General features: G+C 44.9%; 1 protein-coding gene across 2 annotated transcripts in view; it reads left to right on the forward strand.

The window, feature by feature from the left end:
* The window catches only part of acot7 (acyl-CoA thioesterase 7), a 76,328-nt gene that overhangs the window by 28,601 nt on the left and 28,690 nt on the right, over window positions 1-19,037 (forward strand). For both annotated transcript variants that reach the window (XM_018736550.2, XM_018736551.2), the window contains exons 5-7: window positions 4,402-4,516; window positions 4,797-4,811; window positions 5,225-5,311. In XM_018736550.2, coding sequence (XP_018592066.1) covers window positions 4,402-4,516; window positions 4,797-4,811; window positions 5,225-5,311 — 217 coding nt within the window. The remainder of the gene's footprint in view (window positions 1-4,401; window positions 4,517-4,796; window positions 4,812-5,224; window positions 5,312-19,037) is intronic.

Genomic DNA, 19,037 nt, shown 5'->3' on the forward strand with positions numbered 1-19,037 from the left:
TTTTGGGACACTAAAGATCTCGGATTTGTTTGTGTTAGACCCAGTTCTCAGAAGAGTGTTTGAATAAAGTTATTGGATTTTTGTCCTTTAATCAAAATTTTCACCAAGTGTAGTACATTTCTTGATGCCTCTTTAGCCAAAGAATTGGTTGGATGGATGGATGGATGGATGGATCTACTGATGGATGGATGGGTGGACTCATGGACTGATGAATTGATACTTGGTACATGGTTTTGACTTAGATGACTTGCAGGGTTTACATATTGGCCTCTTTACATACTTATGTGTGTGTGTTTATTGGAGCCACTCAATGCCTTTCTCCTGGGACCTTAGCGAGTCCTGCACTTTAACCCCCCAAAGTGGGATTTTTGATGGATACCTGGGATGTGGTTCATGGGTTCGCCTTAAACAATTTGTGGATTCCTTTTGACGAGGAAGAAGCGGAAGCCGTTTCACAGGGACCTCGAAGGTTAACGGAGGACACGGTGGACAGGAAGCCATCAGAACTGCTCCCTCAAAGAAAGGAACTCACAGGTACCGGAGCCACAAACATGGACATCGGTGTCGGCTTGTCTGGGTAGATGAAAGGTCGGTTCACGTTGGACGGAGTACAAAGGGATGGTAATGAAGCTTGTTCATCTGTGTATTCGTGGCGAATGTGATTGAAACCCACCCGGCGCTCCCCAACGATTCATCGTAAAGCTTTGAAAGGGACCCTGGGCGTCTCTGTTGTCATGGCGATCACTCCTCAGTTGCTGCCTGCCCCGTGTTTGTTGGAATCGGTAATGCGGCTCGACTCCGATTCAAAAGACTGCGACAAAGCCCAATTCACGACTGTTTGCATCACGCGCCGCAAAGAACGTTTGCGTTGGGGTTGGGGCCTCGGACAGTGTAAATATTTCAGTGACCAAAGGAAGGTTCTCGGTTTCCAGAACCAAGGTGCGAAATGGCAAACGAACGATTCCCCAAAAGGTAAAGGTCTAGTTAATCCGAGAAGACTGCGAAGGTCGCCATCCTCCGTGGATTAAACATGATTACGGAGAGTGACGTGTTTATGCTGATGTCGGCCGTGGGGCAGATTTATTGTTCTTTCCGAAAACTCTGTTTATGACGCATTGATGGAAGCGCCAATGAACTCTTTGGGGAGAGGTGCAAAAATGCGTTCCGTTAAATAGACAGGAATTATTGTAACACGAATTGCTAAATAAATCTGTAAGTGCAGATCAGTTTTAATCCTCTGTTTTGAGCCCAGCATCTTCTAAGAGGACGGATGTAATTTGTCTTAATACCTTTTTTCAGGGACTTCTTTATTTCTGTGTTTGCTCAATTCCCAGGCAGTAAAAGGGATAATTAAATGCATCCCATCTGTATTCGCAGTTCTTTTCCCGTTGCTTTTATTCCATCCACCAACTGCAGAAGCTCCACATGTCATTGACAGCTGATTGACGTGTGTCTGCGTGTGTTCGGCCGCATAGACATGGCACGGCGGAGACTTGCGGGATATACATCCGTTTTCTGGTGTTCTGCAAATAGAGATTAACGTGCACGTTGACGTTTTGGGAAAGGGAAAAGCTGCAGAATTATTGCAAAAAACGTCCCTTGAATATTAAGCCGTGCTCCTGTTGCACTGACATGTTCTGGAGCGCAGTTCCCCCACCATCAGGAACTGTCACTTATGGGTTCTGCATCAGTTGGGAGCGCGTACGCGAACGCAGGCATGGGGTGTGCGACGGAAAGATATTTTTAGGATCTTACTGCTATCACAGACGTCTAACCTTTTAACCAGAAAGATGTCATTTGAACCAGAGTCTCCTTGGGTGCCCTTCATCCACACAGAGCGCTGAGATGCAGTGTGGTCAACGTGACGGGGGAGCATGTCTCACTCTTTTACATTTATTCATGAAGCTGGGGCTTTTCTTCAAGGCAACATACAAATCAGAGTAAAACAAGGTACATTTCACAGCAGACTGAGAGCTTGTTTTAGATACAGGAAAATTATTGTTGAGGGACGGTTCGTTGTCATTCCGCCGTTTCTGCCGGGGCACATTATCTGAATAGCTGCCTAGTGGATCTGGTAGGAAATACCAGAGTGATTGTGACAGATGGTGCGGTGCAAATTTATGGAGCAGTTAGGAGATCAGGAGAAAAGTTGTGTTCTTGAATGTTGTGCTGGATTCAGCAGCTCCGAGTGACAAAGGGAGTTCATTCCATCACATCAGAGCCAAAACTGAGAACCTAGACTTTCAGGTTTGGACCACTTGTGGACAGAAAGTGTTCAAAGCTGAAAAGTTGTGGGACGTTGTGTTTTTTTTTTTTTTTTTTCCCCAAAAAGTTCACCGAACTTATTTCATGGGCCACCAAATGTCAGCGCTAGTCTTTGATGATGGAGGCCATCTGGAGCCCGCAGATCGAGTGGCAATGGTGCATCAATAAGACGTACGAAATAAGATAAATTAGGAATTAATTTTCAAGGCTGCCTTTTAAGGGTCTATAAATAAATGAGGGACTTCTTGATCTTGACTTGGATGGAAATTGATTTGCACCGTCAGCCTCGGATGAGTTTCTCTTCAGTTTTCTTTATACTGCGTTTGCCGGAGAGGTTAGGGTTACATCATTTCGCCGGATATGCAGACGCCCATGAAAATCAATCCCCAGTAAGTATGGAGAGATGTGAGGCTGCGTGGGAACGTCTTGGACCAGGAGGAGGAATGCAATCAGGATTTTTACATCATGTCGCCGGGCCTCCGAGTCACTGACTCATTTAGCGGAATTTGTCCAATCGGACGACTCTTGCGTCCACTGCGAAACGCATTCCTGGTTGCACATGTTCATGTGTACGCGCCCCACAAGGGATAGTCGTCATGGTGATATTGCAAGATCCTCCCAGCCAACTTCTTGGCACTGGGTGGGAGAATTTCTCCATTGCAACGGTAGATGTTCAAAGCCAGTTTGCTATTTTGTTAACGTTGCGCTAAACTGACGGCGGCACATTTAGCCAATAGTTTGATGAATGTAGTGGAACTTCAGCTGGTGATTCACAGCTAGGGAGATTTGTCTTGCTGTTGATATTCTCCATCGCCTTCTCAGTTCATTTGCATGATGACGCATTGATGGACGAATGGAAAAGCGAAGGGTGGTGAGGTCCTGGGAGGGAGGGGCTGAGCCTCATTGTCGCCGTAATTGAAAATACACTTCTCATTCCAGAGAAAAGTGCAACTGACCCATATCTTTTGTAAATGATAATCGCGCTCGAAAACAGTAGCTCTGATGTCCTCGCAGTGAGACTTATGTCTTACCAAATGTGCGTGCAAGGAAATAGGCCCCATAGCCCATGATCCAGAGATGTTGATGCTGTGGGTGATTTTGAATAATTGACCATGATCATTAACCTGTTTCAGGTGAATAGCTTTGAGCTTCCATAATAGGTTGAACTGATACATTTAGAACTACCCCTGGGACAAAGCTGAGGGTAATTGAGAAGCTAAAAACATATCTTGGTGTCCAGCTGTTGGTGTGCATCAGTCTCTCAGTGATAGTGGATCTCCACAGTGATGGAGGATCTCAAATGGGATGGAGAATCTCTACAGTGATGGAGCATCTCTACAGGGACAGAAGATTTCTGCAATGATGGAGGATCTCAAAAGGGATGGAAGATCTCTACAGTGATGGAGGATCTCAAAAGGGATGGAGAATCTCTACAGGGACAAAAGATCTCTGCAATGATGGAGGATCTCAAAAGGGATGGAGGATCTCTACAGTGATAGAGGATCTCTGCAATGATGGAGGATCTCAAAAGGGATGGAAGATCTCTACGGTGATGGAGGATCTCAAAAGGGATGGAAGATCTCTACAGTGATGGAGGATCTCTGCAATGATGGAGGATCTCAAAAGGGATGGAAGATCTCTACAGTGATGGAGGATCTCTGCAATGATGGAGGATCTCAAAAGGGATGGAAGATCTCTACAGTGATGGAGGATTTCAAAAGGGATGGAGAATCTCTACAGGGACAAAAGATCTCTGCAATGATGGAGGATCTCAAAAGGGATGGAAGATCTCTGCAATGATGGAGGATCTCAAAAGGGATGGAAGATCTCAAAAGGGATGGAAGATCTCTACAGTGATGGAGGATCTCTGCAATGATGGAGGATTTCAAAAGGGATGGAGAATCTCTACAGGGACAAAATATCTCTGCAATGATGGAGGATCTCAAAAGGGATGGAGAATCTCTACAGTGACGGAGGATGATAATAATAATAAGCAGAAGCCATTCGAAATATCTAAGTAATTTTAATATCTGTGTATGTTTGCAGAATGGATCACTGCTGCAGTAGTGTATGGATCGAGGAAAGGACTGCATTCATAATAGTGATGAGTGTTTCTGTGTCTGTGTGTGTGCACAGTACGCTAGTCTGGAACAGGAGGAAGAGGGAAAGAAACATTACGAGGCCCAGAAGCTGGAGCGCCTAGAGACCAAGGAGAGGAACGGGGAGATGATCCAGCCCGTGCTCAGCCCAGGTAGGACTGTGATAGCTAGAAACACCCCCCAGTAACAATACCTTTCATGAATCAACAATCAATCTGAGATAAATCACATAATTGTCCAGATGACAGCATGGGGAAGGAAAGAAAGAACGCGCTACGTCTTCTCGGGGGGGGGGGTCCAGACCAGTAATTAACCGTGACGGTACCAGAGTAATGAGTCGCTTTGTTCAATTCTCAGCGCTGAGCCACAGTTGACACGTTCCCTAATTCTCCTATTGATTTTTCTCTTTCCCATGATTTTTCCACCTTGCAGACAGACAAACAAAAGGTATGTTCCCTTCTTGTTTATTTTCCCGTGAAAAATCATTTCTAACGGCCGGTGAAACGGTCTCGACTTGTGAAAATGGGTAGATGAGGTGCTGCGTAAAGCCCTGCATTTAGCGCTATTGCTATGAAGGCCGCTGTCGTTTAGAGAGGTGATGAGGGTGACAGTGGAGTCTCTGTGCGTACAGATACGTTTTTTTAGCACTAACGAAGAGCACAGTTGTAGAAATACCGTGTTTTTAACACACCTGTTTGAACAAGTTGGGTTTTACCCCATTATTAAGGTGTGTCGGAAGCTGATGTAGTATTGGCTGATAATGGACCAGCTCCATAAGAATGAGCTCACTCTCTTCCCTGGTATTGATGGCATCAACAACTGATCATTTGTTTGTGTGTGTGTCTTCGTGCACGTTGCAGAGCCCTTCACCGTGGGGATCAGCCAGTCCAGCTTGATCCACCTGGTGGGACCTTCCGACTGCACACTGCTGGGTTTCGTCCACGGAGGTGAGGTTCGCCCATCGGTCCCCGGAGGCCAGTTCCAGGACGGGTTGGGGGGGGGGGTGGTTTTTTGCACACCTCAGGCAGGTGATGTAATCCGGCGGAACCCAAGAGGCCGGTACGTTCCGTTAGTTAGGTACCCGCGTTTCACGTAACCAGATGATCACGTTCCTCGTCTTTGTCACCGTTGCGTTTTTCTGGTTCTTATTGTTGACAAAGAGCGTTGATGTGTGTGATCATGTCTGAGCAACGGCTCTGCGGCGATGACGTCAAGGCAAGGGCGCGATGCGTTCCCTGAGCAGAGATCTCGATCCTTTCGTACAAAAATAGTTTGCCAGTCGCACTGTCAGTGTCAGTCAATTACTGCTAAGGACACAAAGCAGGTTTTTTTGAGCACAAACCATTTTTAAAGAAATCGTGTTTTTTTTTTTTTTTTTTTTTTTTTTGTCATTCTGAATGTTGCAAACTAACAACAAATACAAAACCAGTCTTATAAAACTATTCTCTCACACACACATTTATATCTATATATTATATATACACATATATATTTCCTATAGCAAAATGTTCTATTTGTAGCTAGCTAATGTAAAATTTATATTTTATTGTGAAACCTTGACTGTAAATATAATTGTTATTGAGTAGTGATAGAAGTATGAATTGAATTTCTGGATAGTATAAATCCAGTTCCTGTACTGTGTGTGTGTGTGTGTGTGTGTGTGTGTGTGTGTGTGTGTGGGGGGGGGGGGGAACAACAGCAACAACACTTGAAACGGCAACATATGAATTCAGCCCCATACATAACAGAACGACAAAAATGGTAAAATTTTCAAATTGTGAATAACTATGTATTTTTTTTTTTTTTAATATTACAAATTTTCTTTCTATTTTAATTTTAAATTTAAGTTGCGCAGCAGCGCAGGATTCCACCAGAAGCGTGACATCCTCCCGCCGTCGGGCCGCGTCGTCGCAATGCGCCGCAGCGGAGGACGTGTTTCTGTTTGACGCGTCTCTCCGTTTCCCGCCGTCGCCCCGGACGTGCCGCTGAATCGAGCGTGAAAACGCCGCGGTGTGTTTCTGCGCCGTCCTTTCATTTGGTAAAACAGAGTAACTGAAACATGGAAGTGCTGAATTTCACTTTTCTCGTCAGTCTTACACCACTTGGACAGCAGATGGCGCGGTGGCTAGAGAGTATCTGTGATTACAAGTGCTTTGGTTCGAATACCTGCTTCTACCGTAGTACCCTGGATCACGGTCCTTTCAGCACGTCGAAATGATACGGTAAAAATTACCCTGCTGTATAAATCATAAGCTACAATAATTGTTGTAGCTTAAAAAAAATGGAAACTTATTGTATAGTGCTTTGGAAAATAGCTCAAATAACAATACATTTATTTAGCTGATGCTTTTCTCCAAACCGACTTACAATGTTAAGGTTACAGTTATTATTAGCTTACAAATATTTACCCATTTATACAGCTGGGTAATTTTACTGGAGCAATTTAGGGTAAATACCTTGCTCAAGGGTACTAGAGCTGGAGGTGGGGATCGAACCTGCGACCTTTGGATCCAGAGGCAGTAGCGCTAAGCACTATGTTACAAGCTGTCCCATGTATTAATAATAATAATAATAATAATAATATTATTATTATTATTATTATTATTATTATTATTATTATTATTATTATTAAATAATAATAATAATATATTATTATTATTCTGCAGTTCACAATGAGATAGTGTTGCTATGTGTTAAGTCCCATTTTCTGCTGCCCACAAGCCCACCATGATTATTCGTTACTTCAGGGGTTACTTTATTAGGGAACTACGACTCCGTCTTTTGTTTTGGTTTCCTTTGCTGCTCTCACCAGAGGGTTAAATTTTTATACGGAAGGTCGGCAGAGGCCCATTCACTTGTAGAGCTGAGTAAGGCTTTCTCGCTGACCCGCACGGCTCCGTGAGTTACATAAGCCCAACAACTTGAGTTCTCCGGCAGTATGCAGACACCCTCCTTCTTTAAGCTGGGAATTTGTACAGGGAAGGGGGTTGGCGGGGGGGGGGGGGGGGTACGAACTCGCCGGAAATTGGCAGCGGCTGTTGAGAATTTGTTTTCTAATTGGATGGATTCCACTGCGAGCCGAAATTAAAAATGCAAGCTCTTCGGCTCCGCCGCTTCCCTCCCTCCCATCCCCTGCGGATAGCTGACTCGCGCTGTTGCTGCCGGCCGCCGGGCCCCAGAATAACCATCTCTCTTACTGGAAGAGGCATCTCACACACACACACACACACACACAGCGCAAGGTTATTGGGTTCCTGGGATGACAAGGATGGGGGTGACAGGCGGTGAGATGTACGCCGCTTGCTTCGTCGCAAACCTCAGTGCTTTTTGTTTTCTTCCCCCAGCACTTTGGCCACCACTATATCTTCTGTTTCAATCTGATTGATGTCTGTGTGTGAATAGGTCTCTTCGTGTGTGTGTGACACACGTGCAGAGAAGAACAGACACGGTGCCTGGCGGAACAGTTACCAGAAGGCTTTTAAAGGGGAAGAAATTTAGAAATTTCACGAATGCAAGTGCCATAAAAATATGAGGATGAAATTATCATGTGTGATCATATAAGTGACCTCTACACCGTTCGCTGTTTGTCACGTCATAGATATACAGTATAACAATTAAAAGAAATTTTATATTGCAATTTTTTAAATTTTAGGTGTACATTTTAAAATTTATTTTTATATATATATAACTTTTTTAATTTTTAGATATAGATCATGACAATTGGGAAACATTTATAAAAAGCTGTATTACAAGTTTCATTTTCGTGCAAAAATTATATATGCACAGAATACAAGTTTATACTTTAATACCTGAAAAAAAGCCGCAGTGTAAACACTTTCAAGACGGACCGCTATTTACTGTGTAGAAACTTTCGCAGTAAATGTTACCTGGGAAGCTGCAGCGTTTTGAAGACATGGGGCAGCAATGCATCGTACCGTGTTTACATAATGTGATAAGGTGGTAGATCTTCTCGTAAAACTGCCTTTATTATTAACCTAGATTTTTTTTTTTTTTTTTCCTCCCAAAGTGACGTTACATTGATTCATTTAGCGGACACTTTTCTCCAAAGCAACTTAATTATTTACTCATTTATACAGCTGGGTAATTTTACTGGTGCAATTTAGGATAAGTACCTTCCTCAAGGGTACTAGAGCTGAAGGTGGGAATTGAACCTTTGACCTTTGGGTCCAAAAGCAGTAGCTCTGCCTACTAGGCTATCAACTGCGTTTGTGTTTTAATTGTATGTGTCCCCCAAACTATGATGCCCCCAAATTTCGGCTCCCCCCTCGGCGAATGCTGCGGTATTCCTAAATGTAAAACCAGCCCTGGTTCCAACAGTAGTCAAGGGTTCGATTGATGGTTCCAACAGTACCAGACCACGGGGTGTCTTATGGCTATACGTGCTGTTTAAATCAGTTTAAGGTCAAGTGGGGCAGGACAGGTAGGTGTGTGTGTGTGTGTGTGAGTGTGAGAGAGACTAAATGACACCTCAACACTTTTTTTTGAACATCTCTAGAAAGTTATTCTTCTCCGGCGACACCTGGGCTGTGCATCGCAAGTTGTCCCACAGCACAGCGACGTTTACGAAGAATAAAAGCGACGCGCCATCCGGTCTCCCTGAGTGATTCGGCACTGATTGATTTGTTGATTCATTGATGTTCTGCTGTTCGCAGCTGTCACTGGCTGGACTGCTTATGAATGTAGAAAGTATGCTTCAGCAAAGGTCGAAAAATGTTTCGCCGTTAGTATTACCGTTTACTGCCAGTACCCCTGGTAATACTCCAAGTGTTAATAGCAGTAAGTAATGTGGGCAATTGGTAGAATGGTGGCTAGAGAAGCTACCCTTGGACTCGGACTGGGTTTGAATCCCACCCCCAGCTGTATTACCCTTGGTCAAGGTACTGACCCTAAATTACTCCAGTAAAATACTACCAAGCTGTATAAATAGGTAAATGATTGTATCTTAGCACTGTAAATTGCTTTGGTGAAAAGAATCAAGTAAATGTATTTATAGGGGGTGGCAGACAGCGTAATAATTAAAGCTTCCACCTTTGGAGCTGGAGGTCCCAGGTTCAAATCCCACCTCCTGCTGTAGTACCCTCGAGAAAAGTACCCTGAAGTGCTCCAGTAAAAATGACTTAAGCTGCGTAAATGGGTACATCGTCGTTAGTTTCTTCGGAGAAAAGCGCGAGCTGAATGAACGAATAAGAAGCGTTATTAATTGCGTACGGATGCCGCGAATGTCGTCGTGGAAGCGGTTTTCGTTGAGAAGCGCCACCGCGCAGAATTCGCGGTGTTTCGGAGTGCGTTCCTGGCCACGTTAGCTCGTTGAATCGAGGACGACGTTGAGCCTGCGTTGCTGGCTGCGGAATGACATTGGGCTTTAATTGCTCTCTCACGATGTGCACGGGGAGCGTGGAGTACAACCGCGAGTGTAGCGGGTTCGCTCGGGATGAGGCGAGCGGCCGCCGCCAACGATAAGGGCCTCGCTTCTGCAGCAATTAACCTTTAAAAATTCGCCTAGTAATGGAGTGCCACTTCACATTTTCCAGTGCACGTGTGTGTGTGTGTGTGTGTGTGTGTGTGGGTCCCAGTTTAGAAACCGCAATCTCACTGCTACAGACTGGGGGTCCCTGGGAGCGCCCCCACCCATAGCTGGTTTGTTTGGACTGCTGAGTCAGCGGATCGCGGTCTTCATTGGTGGGACCACATCTCTGGGGCCACTAATTAATTTTTTAAACATTCTTAATGCTTTCGAAAAGACGTGTTGTCGATGTACAGGTCCTTTTCCACAAAACCTGGAAGTGGGGTTTTGACAGGTGTGCTGTTCTCAGTTCTCAATCTTTTTCAGGTCACAACCTGGACGTACGTGTTAGAAGCTGGGTTTTAGGCCCATTTTCCCCTGTCTGCCTCTAAAAGTTGTTCGACGATACATATTAATACTAGAGACTTGTTCGATCAGCATTAACAATGTGCTCTATTTCGAAACTTGAGCGTTGATAGTTCATCATTCGTCACTGTCCAGTGCCTAATCATCACAACTCGTAAATCGACCTGTTAAGTAAAACTGTCACCATATAGTACAAACTGTATTGTTTGGATATAGTGGGATTTGTTAGAATTTGGCTGCTTTTATTTGGCCATTGTTAGTTGTGTTTGGAATTAGCTGATTTTGTTTGTAGTTGCCTGCATTTGTTTGGATACGGCTGGCTTTGAAGTTGACTTTTTGTGTTTGGAATTTTTTTTTTTTTTTTTTTTTTTGCATCAAGACAGCTGGTTTTCTTTGAACATGGCAATTTTTTTTCGTTGCCTGGTTTTATTTGTGTCGTGACCTTGCCTTAGGATACCTGGTCATTGATACAGAGTGACTGAAAGAGCGGTTTTGTTTGGCAGGGCAGCTTCTCTTTGGATGTACAGGCACGACTCTACTTACGTAAATTTGGATTTACGTAAAAAATTCCCGGCATCCACATTATTTACGGATAGCGTTTTTATTTTACGCAAAACATCTGAAATACGTTAAGCGCAAGTCGGCGTAGCCAGACAAGGCAGGAAGCTGCATCTTCCCAGTTCCTGCGTGTTTTGAGCCATGAACTCATCATAGTGTAGTGCCTTTTTCCATAGTTTTTACATCTTTTCGTTATTCACAGTGCCTGCTGGCAAACGTGCATTTGAAGGAAAACGAGAACTGTCTCGCAAGCGTACAGCAATCGATTTGGAGATGAAATTGAAAATAATAGGGAAGTATGAAGGTGGGCAAAGATGATTGTCTATAGCATGGGAACCAAGTTTAAACGTATCGACTATAAATACGATAGTGAAGGATGCTGAACGTATAAAGGAGCACGTGGAAGGAACAGCTACCATGAAAACAACAATAATGACGAAACGTCAAGATGCAATAACTCAGATGGAAAAATTATTAATGTTATTATGTTGAATGGTGGGGCAGGAGGGGGAATCTGACCTTTACGTAACTTTTGACTTGCGTAAGGGGTTGGACGGTCTATTTGCGTAACTCAAGGGGTGTCTGTATCTGGTTTTATTTAAAGCAGTTTTCTTTTTTTTTTTTTTTTTTTTGGTGGGAGGGCTATGTGACTTCTTTTGGATCTGCCAGGTTTTGTTTGGATGTGGAAGATTTTGTCTGGACAAGAACAACGTTAAAGTTACTTGACCTTTTTTTTTTTTTTTTTTTTTTTTTTTTTTTTGGGACATGGCTGCTTTTGTTTGGAATTTGTACACTGTGGTGCACTTTCCAACGTCTAGGGGAAAAGCAGCAAGTGTGAAGAGGGCTAATTCACATGATTGTTTTACCGATGGCTATAAATCGGTCTGAAGTTGACAGGAAAAAAAAAAAACACGCTTGCGGTACGATCCAGTTTTGTGTTGCCTTTTGTGTAGAGCTGTTAGTGCGTAATTCGGTTTGGCCTCTATAATTGGTGCTTGGAGGCACTTTTCTGTCTGAATTGTATATCCTAGAGTGTGGCATTGTTGTTTTGTTTTTTTTTTCCCCCCCACTCATGCCTGTTTGGTAATTACTTTGATTTCGCTTTGTTCATTTCAAAACACAACGGTGTGTGCGTTGCCATCACCGGAGGCGAGAGAATGATCCCATTTGCCTTTGAAAGGAGACGATATCGGAAGACGTGAGAGACTCGAAGTAAGTTTTTGATGAGGAAGAGTGTAATTCATTTAGACCAGGTTGCTGTGAAGATGAACAATTAAGACTGGTAGCAAGGTAATTAAGCAGAACAATAAAACATGTGAAATGAATATCTATGCAGATATTGTGGCAGTTTTGCATGTTTCTGAAGGGTATGGTCTTTGAGCTGGACTCTCTGTGAAAGTTGTACAAAGTTGTACAAACTAGGTTTGGAATGATATGCACAGGTTCCGGATCTGATATTCTCTTTTCCACGTATTTATTTACGGGTGGCTCTCGACTTACGATGTGGTTACGTTCGAAACCCATCGTAAGTCGCCAGTGCGTTTAATACATTACCCAACACCAAGTGATATTGTGTGAAAAAATAATTATCAACTAGTTGTGTCACCTTTAGCTGTAATGACTGCAACCAAACACTTGCTATAATTCAGTATCAGTCCTTTACATTGCTGTGGAGGAATTGTTCTTCTTTGCAAATTCAAAACATTGGTAAGGTTTTGAGTGTGAACTGCTCTTTTCAGGTCCTGCCACAGCATCTCTACTCGATTTTGGTCTGGACTGAAATAAAATTAAAAATAAAAATAATTTTTTAGTCATTTATATGTATGGGTACCTTTCTTTAATTTAGAGTCAGAAGACTAAGGTGTGCTCAATTTATTCTTGCCCGGGGCACCAAAAACCTTTGTCTCGGCTCTTATCCACACGCCTAAATCTGATTGTACCCACTCCACGGTTTGAGTAGCCGACACTGAAAGCCGTTCTCATTTTGGAGAGGAAAACGGTAGTAAAACAAAGTAAGGGATGCTGTTCTTAGCTCACTTTGATTGAGATGTTTGGAGAAGCTCGATGTGGAAGCATTTTAAATTTGACAGGGATATGCCTTATCCCTGCACCCTTCAGCCAAGTACCTGACTGACTGGTTCATCAAACCCGCTGCTGCAGGGGTTCGACTAGACTGCGCGTCACCTTAAGAGTTGCTGAAATTGATGGCACGATTAAGGCGATCATTATGCCTGTCCGCATCTGAGACTAAGTGCAGTGTCGCGGGAAGGTGGCGCCGAATTCATTACTGCCATGACAACTTGTTTGTTTGGTCCCTGTCTCCTTACTCCGGCAATGAAGAAGTTATCAATTCACTCATGCTATTTGCTCACATTAATTATGGATGTTTAATGGTCCCATTTACTTGGGGCGATTGATTTTAGACAGCGCTCTTGGGACCGGCTGCTCGTTGAGTTTGGTGGTCCTTGGCAGGGGGTTTGTGTGTAGGGGAGGTGGGCTCACCGTGCAGAGGGTGTGTTCCCCCCCCACACAGTGGGGCCATCCTGAGGGAACGGGAATGAGTGGCCCCCCCTGCCCCTGTTCCCGCTCAGCACCCCTGGGCCAATGTTGCATAAGAGAGTCAGCCAAGGAGGGTGGATATTAGCTGGAGCCTCCCCCCCAGACTATGTGTGTGTGTGTGCGCGTGTCTCAGATGCGAGATCTCCTTACTGGAGCTTGAAAAGACCAGACGGCGTGTTCTTCACACAGAGCGACCTGTTTGCCCGGCGCCTCCCTCGCCGACTCTCGACACGGCTCTGTTTGTGCATGTTATTAGAGACCGTGTTCTTGGAGAGACTGCGGTGACCGTTTGAATACCCTGTACTTTTATTGTGCCACTTTCAATCTGCCTGTGTCTCTCCTACCCTCGACCGATGTGGGGTCCCCAGCTTGTTTCCATGGAAACAAGCTGTTGATCGCTACAGATTCGGAAAGGGGCATGTGAGTCTAATTAAAACAAATGCAGTAAAATAACGAAACAGGTTGGTTGTCGACTTTCTGATCACGTGGAATTCGAGCTGAATTCATCTGTAAACTCAACACAGTTTTGATTAATAAAATCCTATTATAATATACTGCAGTCTTATTCTATTAATAGATTCTATTATCACATACAGCTCAATTTAAACATAGTAATCCATCGGGACCCCTTTTGTTATTTAATTTGAGGTTACAATGATATTTTAATGGCAGAAATGCAGATTAAGGTCCATGCTCAAAGGCACAGTAGTGCATTCCCTCCTTGACTGGAACCCGCAACCCCCTGGTTGTTTTTTCACCACCGTGAGTCAGCTTCACTCAGTCGTCCACATATTATCATGCAGAAAACAGGATCATTTTTAAAGTATCCAACGGCAACCGCGCACTCTAGCCGCTTTGCTGTGGCACTCGGTGTTATTTTAAATGGTTTGCGTGTCTCGGTTTCTGAGATGGAGAAAACATGAATGTTATCATGTCTGCGAAGGAGCGCAGAGAAATAAACATCCCACTCAAAGCTCCTTACAGAGCGGCTGTATGCAAAGCTGTTTGAAGCATTGCTTCTCCGCCGCAGGGGATTTAATTTGGGATTTGACAGGAGTCCAGGTGCGGGCTACATGTTGCCTTCATTATTCGTCTCTCTGGAACGGTAACGGGGACACAACGAACATGTTCCCCGATGGTGTAAACCAGGCGCGAGTCGTGTAAGTGTTTGGCTTCGGGGAGCCGAACCGCAGCCGTGGCGGAGACGGCAGCGGCCTGGTTTGGCGAAGCGTTGCCTCTCAACTTGCTGAGGGGTATGTGTTTGCAGTTGGCTTGTCTCCTCCGCGGTGGGAGTGTGTGAATGGAGCTATTGGGAAAAGGTGGCATTGAGGAACCTGGTTCCTGGGGTGTGACTTGCAAAATGAGGCTGTGAGCACTTGTCATTATTTTTTCCATGATGGAGACAATATTTTACACCTTTATGGATGGATGGATGGATGGATCGATCTCGATGAGTTGAAATGTATCTGCAACAGGATTTTTACGAATGCATACCTTTGGTTTACCCTAATAAATATCGATAGAAAGAAGTAAGATTTATTGGACGGTGCTCCATTCGTGAATCCAGTACTGTGGTAACCAGCCTTGTTTCTATAGTAACATCCCATAACACAGCTAATTATACATCAGTGATAAAACACATTTAGGAGGGATAGACTGAGAGAGGAAGCGGATGTTAAAGAGGTCCGTGATAAAAGCTGGTAAACGTGCACATCATTGTTTCTCGGAGGAGCTAGAAACCACACAGCTTCCCGACTGTGGATAATGGAGCTCCGCTGGGATCGCTTTTCTGATTGGTCCCGTTTTCCTTTGTGGGCTTGAGGCTGGGTGCCTACTGTCAGTACCATGACCCTGGTGGATTTCCTGGGCCAGCATAGGTCCAGGTACCATCTGCTTGATAAACAGCCATATTTCAGTGAGTTCAGTCTAGAAGTATCCTTTCTCGTGGTGCTGTGGGGATGTAAGTGGTGTCACGGTTAAATACCAGGACTGCTTCCATGTGCAAGAAATCCAAACCTGAAGGTCTGTACGTTCCAATGCGATGGAATAAGCTCCCTCTGTTCCTCAGAGCTGCTGAATCCCTGTCAACAGCTCTGGAGAAGTATCTCCTAATCGAATAAACGTAAATGTAAATGTGTCCTAAAAGATTTTGGTTCTCATCCCAGGCTTATTGCTGCTGTTGGACCCATGAGTAAGGTGCTTAACCTAAATGAAAGCAGTGAAAAGCATCCCTGTTGTGTTAAGCGGGTTTATATTCATCTGAAGTACTGTAGGGTAATAGTGTCCGCAGTGTAAGCTAAAATAAGTCTGAAATATCGTATGCATCTGACCGGCACGCATCCTCAAATCCGAACCCGAAACCAAAGGTAGCGGCTCGCAGAAGACTTCTCCAAAGACTCTTCTGGGCCCAGAATCAAATTTTAATGAACAAAGATGGCAAATATGAGTCACAGTAATGTCTGTGATTCCTGCGCCAATTTACTCAACCGTGCCATCTGTGGTCTTTAAATTCCAGTCCCATTTCGGTCTTGAGTCTTAGAAGAAGTAGTTAATGAGCTCTTCTGACAGGAGTCTCTGACATCACCTGAGGCGCCCGTCGCCCGTGGTCACAGACGTGGTTTTGCGAAAATCGTACTTTTTCCGTTTGATCATGATTTTATCTCCAAAAGAACAGACAGTGTTGGGCAAACTCAAAAAAATAAAAGAAACTCACTTTTTTGAAATATACGTAATCCTATTCAATCATGTTCGAGAAGTTTGCCGCAGAGTTTTTGGGCTGGTGTTTCACGGCATTGTGAAATAAGACACGGTATAATGTCACGTAATTCCCTACCATTCCCTGACCATCAAAGAATGAAGAGGAAACAAGACCCGCCTGTACCATGTGCTAATAAAGATGTCTCAATGGCCATGGCTTTTTGGAGGGTCTTCGGTGAAATGTGATTTCCGTTTCCATGCCGACGGCCTTCGGGTGGCGCCCCGTTCCATTCGTCAGAGAGCCGACGTGTCACACGGCAGCTGTGTGTGGGCAGCAGGAGGCGTAGCCGTTAGAGCTGTACTCTTGGTCAAGGTATTTACCCTGAACCGAGACGGTAAAAAATGACTCCGCTGTATAAATGCGGTAAATAGTTGTAAGTAGCTTAACGTTCAAGCTGGAGAAAAAAATCTCGTCCTTCCTTAAGGTTTTACGCAGCTTCCAAAAGACCCTCTTCCCCTCTGGCTTGTGGATGAGATGCTCTCACGGCTGGCTTTGCTCTTCTTTTCCTCTGCGGCAAAGCTTATTAATATTTACCGTGGGCACCGCCACTCGCTTAATCCAGGGCACGCTGAGCAAACAGCACCGCGGTATTAATTTAATTACACGCGTGAGAAAGAGGGACAGTCTGGAGGCGCCGCTGCCCCGGTGGACCACGCCGTTGCATGGGGAGGCACCGCGCCCATCTCCAATAATTTTCACAGAATGTTACTCGTAGAAAGTCTGAGTAGCAGCGGGCGCCGTTGATGTTAGAACTGATCTTTCTTGGGTTCTTTGGAGTTTCAATAATAAGGCACAAATAAGCCCTTTCTCCGCTGTCCTTATATCCAGTGATCCCCAAACCCACCCCGCTCTCTCATTCCTGTTGATCTTTGTTCCCAACATTTCCCAGGGATGACTTGATTTCACCTTTCGTTGGACCTTTCATCGTTTAACTTTGGTGGGGGGGTCCGAGATATAGCTGTTACTGCTTGTCTCTGTTTCAGTTGGTCACTGGGACGCGATGGAATGCAAGTGCCATTGAATGGGGGAAGGGTCACGTGCTGTCGTGGCACAAATACCGTGTTTTTGCTGGAACAGCACGACTGGTACAGCTGTTTGAAGTATGGTGTGTTTTACGGTTTCTTATATACCCCACATTCCTGGGGGCAGTAGATGGTGTACTGGTTAGAGCTGCTTCTTTGCACTCGAAGGAAAGGATTTTGAATCCCCCCTCTGCCGTACTACCCTTGAGCACTGTGAAAATGGAGAATAGAGTAAAAATTACCCAGTTGTAAAAATGGATAAATCGTTGTAAAAAGCTTAATTCGCAAACGTACCATTGGAACCTGCTTTAGTGAAAAGGTCAGGTAAATAAATTTAAATAAATTGGATTGTAGCACTTCAATATGCACATTGTTTATTAATTTAGGTGTGTGCAGTGCTGCTTACAGTGATTTACTCATGTACACAGCTTGGTCATTTTTGCTATATTCATTCAGGGTTAGCACATCGATTAAGGGTATTTGCAGCAGATGATTTGAATTGGGAAATTCTTGACTGCAAGGTAATCCTAAATGTTATGCCCCCTGCTGCCCATAATGTGCAGGAACACATTTTATGTCATTCATTCCATTTCATTTTAAGTATAATTTATTTATGTTAAGGGGGGTGCGGTGGTGCAGCGGGTTTGGCCTGTGCCTGCTCTCTGGTAGGTCTGGGGTTTGAGTCCCGCTTCAGGTGCCTTGCGACAGCGCTGGTGTCCCGTCCTGGGTGTGTCCCCTCCCCCCTCCAACCTTGCACCCTGTGTTGTCAGGTTAGGCTTCGGTTTGCCGCGACCCATTTGGGACAAACGGTTTCTGTGTGTGTGTGTGTGTGTGTGTGTGTGTGTGTGTGTGTGTGTGTGTGTGTGTGTGTGTGTGTTATTTACGTTACCCCAATAAGTTTGTTTCATGGCTATGTGTCCCGATGCTGGATGCCGAATCGTGTCGAGGCTCGTACCCCTGACGTGCGTATTGCCCGAGGAGGCACCCAAGAGGTGAGAAGGTGGCTCCTCGACGAACTGTTGTCTCAAAGTGCGATCCCACTGATTTTCACTTGGCGTGGAGAGATAAGTAGTGTGTGTCTAAAAATGGCGCGGGGCTACGGGAGGATTATGTCCCTCCTTGTCGTGCACACAGCTCGTTCGCTGTGGTTCCCCTCAAAAGTAAAACCACTAAAAAGGAGGGGGGAAAAAAAAAATGTCTACTTTCACTTGGGGGCCCGTGGAGTCTTCGGCGTGGAGAGGATTTTTAAAAGCCTTAAAGAGCTTCTTCCTACACGCAAACAAACATCTTCTGTGTTAGTAGTTATTAGCCCTCTGCGGCTCAGAGCTCGCTGTGCCGACGGTCCCTGGCGCAGCAGGGGACGAAGCAGCCAGGCGGCGGTTAAGGAGCTGCGTTTGCAGCCGCGATGTTCCTGGATTGGATCCCAGAAGGCTGTCTGCAGTTCCTCTCATCTGTACACTCAAAGGGTTGATTAACTGGCACCTGACTGTGAAAGGAGTGAACCATAAAGATGATGTGTCATGCTTATCGTGCCTTAACTGCCGCCCCACCTGCAGGCCTAAGAGAGAACTGCAGGGTAATAGCACAGCTCACCTACTGCACATGACTTGAGGTTTAATTCCCATCCCAGAGGGTTGTCCTGGGCCCCGTCCATTACCCCGCCTTCTCTGCCGAAGGTGATTACCGTGCACCAAGCAGCCGTGTTAACTGCCCTCCCGTCACGCCTAGAATTAGCTGCCAAAATGGATCGACAGCTCAGCGAGGACCTGCTGTGGTGCCGCTGTGGAGCGCGAACTTATCCCAAGTTCCGGGAACTTACGGCTTCACCAGCGCCTGTCCTTTTTTTTTTTTTTTTTTCTGGCCCGGGTGAGGCCTAGTATGGGCAT

The sequence above is a fragment of the Scleropages formosus genome, chromosome 2, assembly GCF_900964775.1.
Source record: "Scleropages formosus chromosome 2, fSclFor1.1, whole genome shotgun sequence".
In the NCBI taxonomy this organism is placed as follows: Eukaryota; Metazoa; Chordata; class Actinopteri; order Osteoglossiformes; family Osteoglossidae; genus Scleropages; species Scleropages formosus.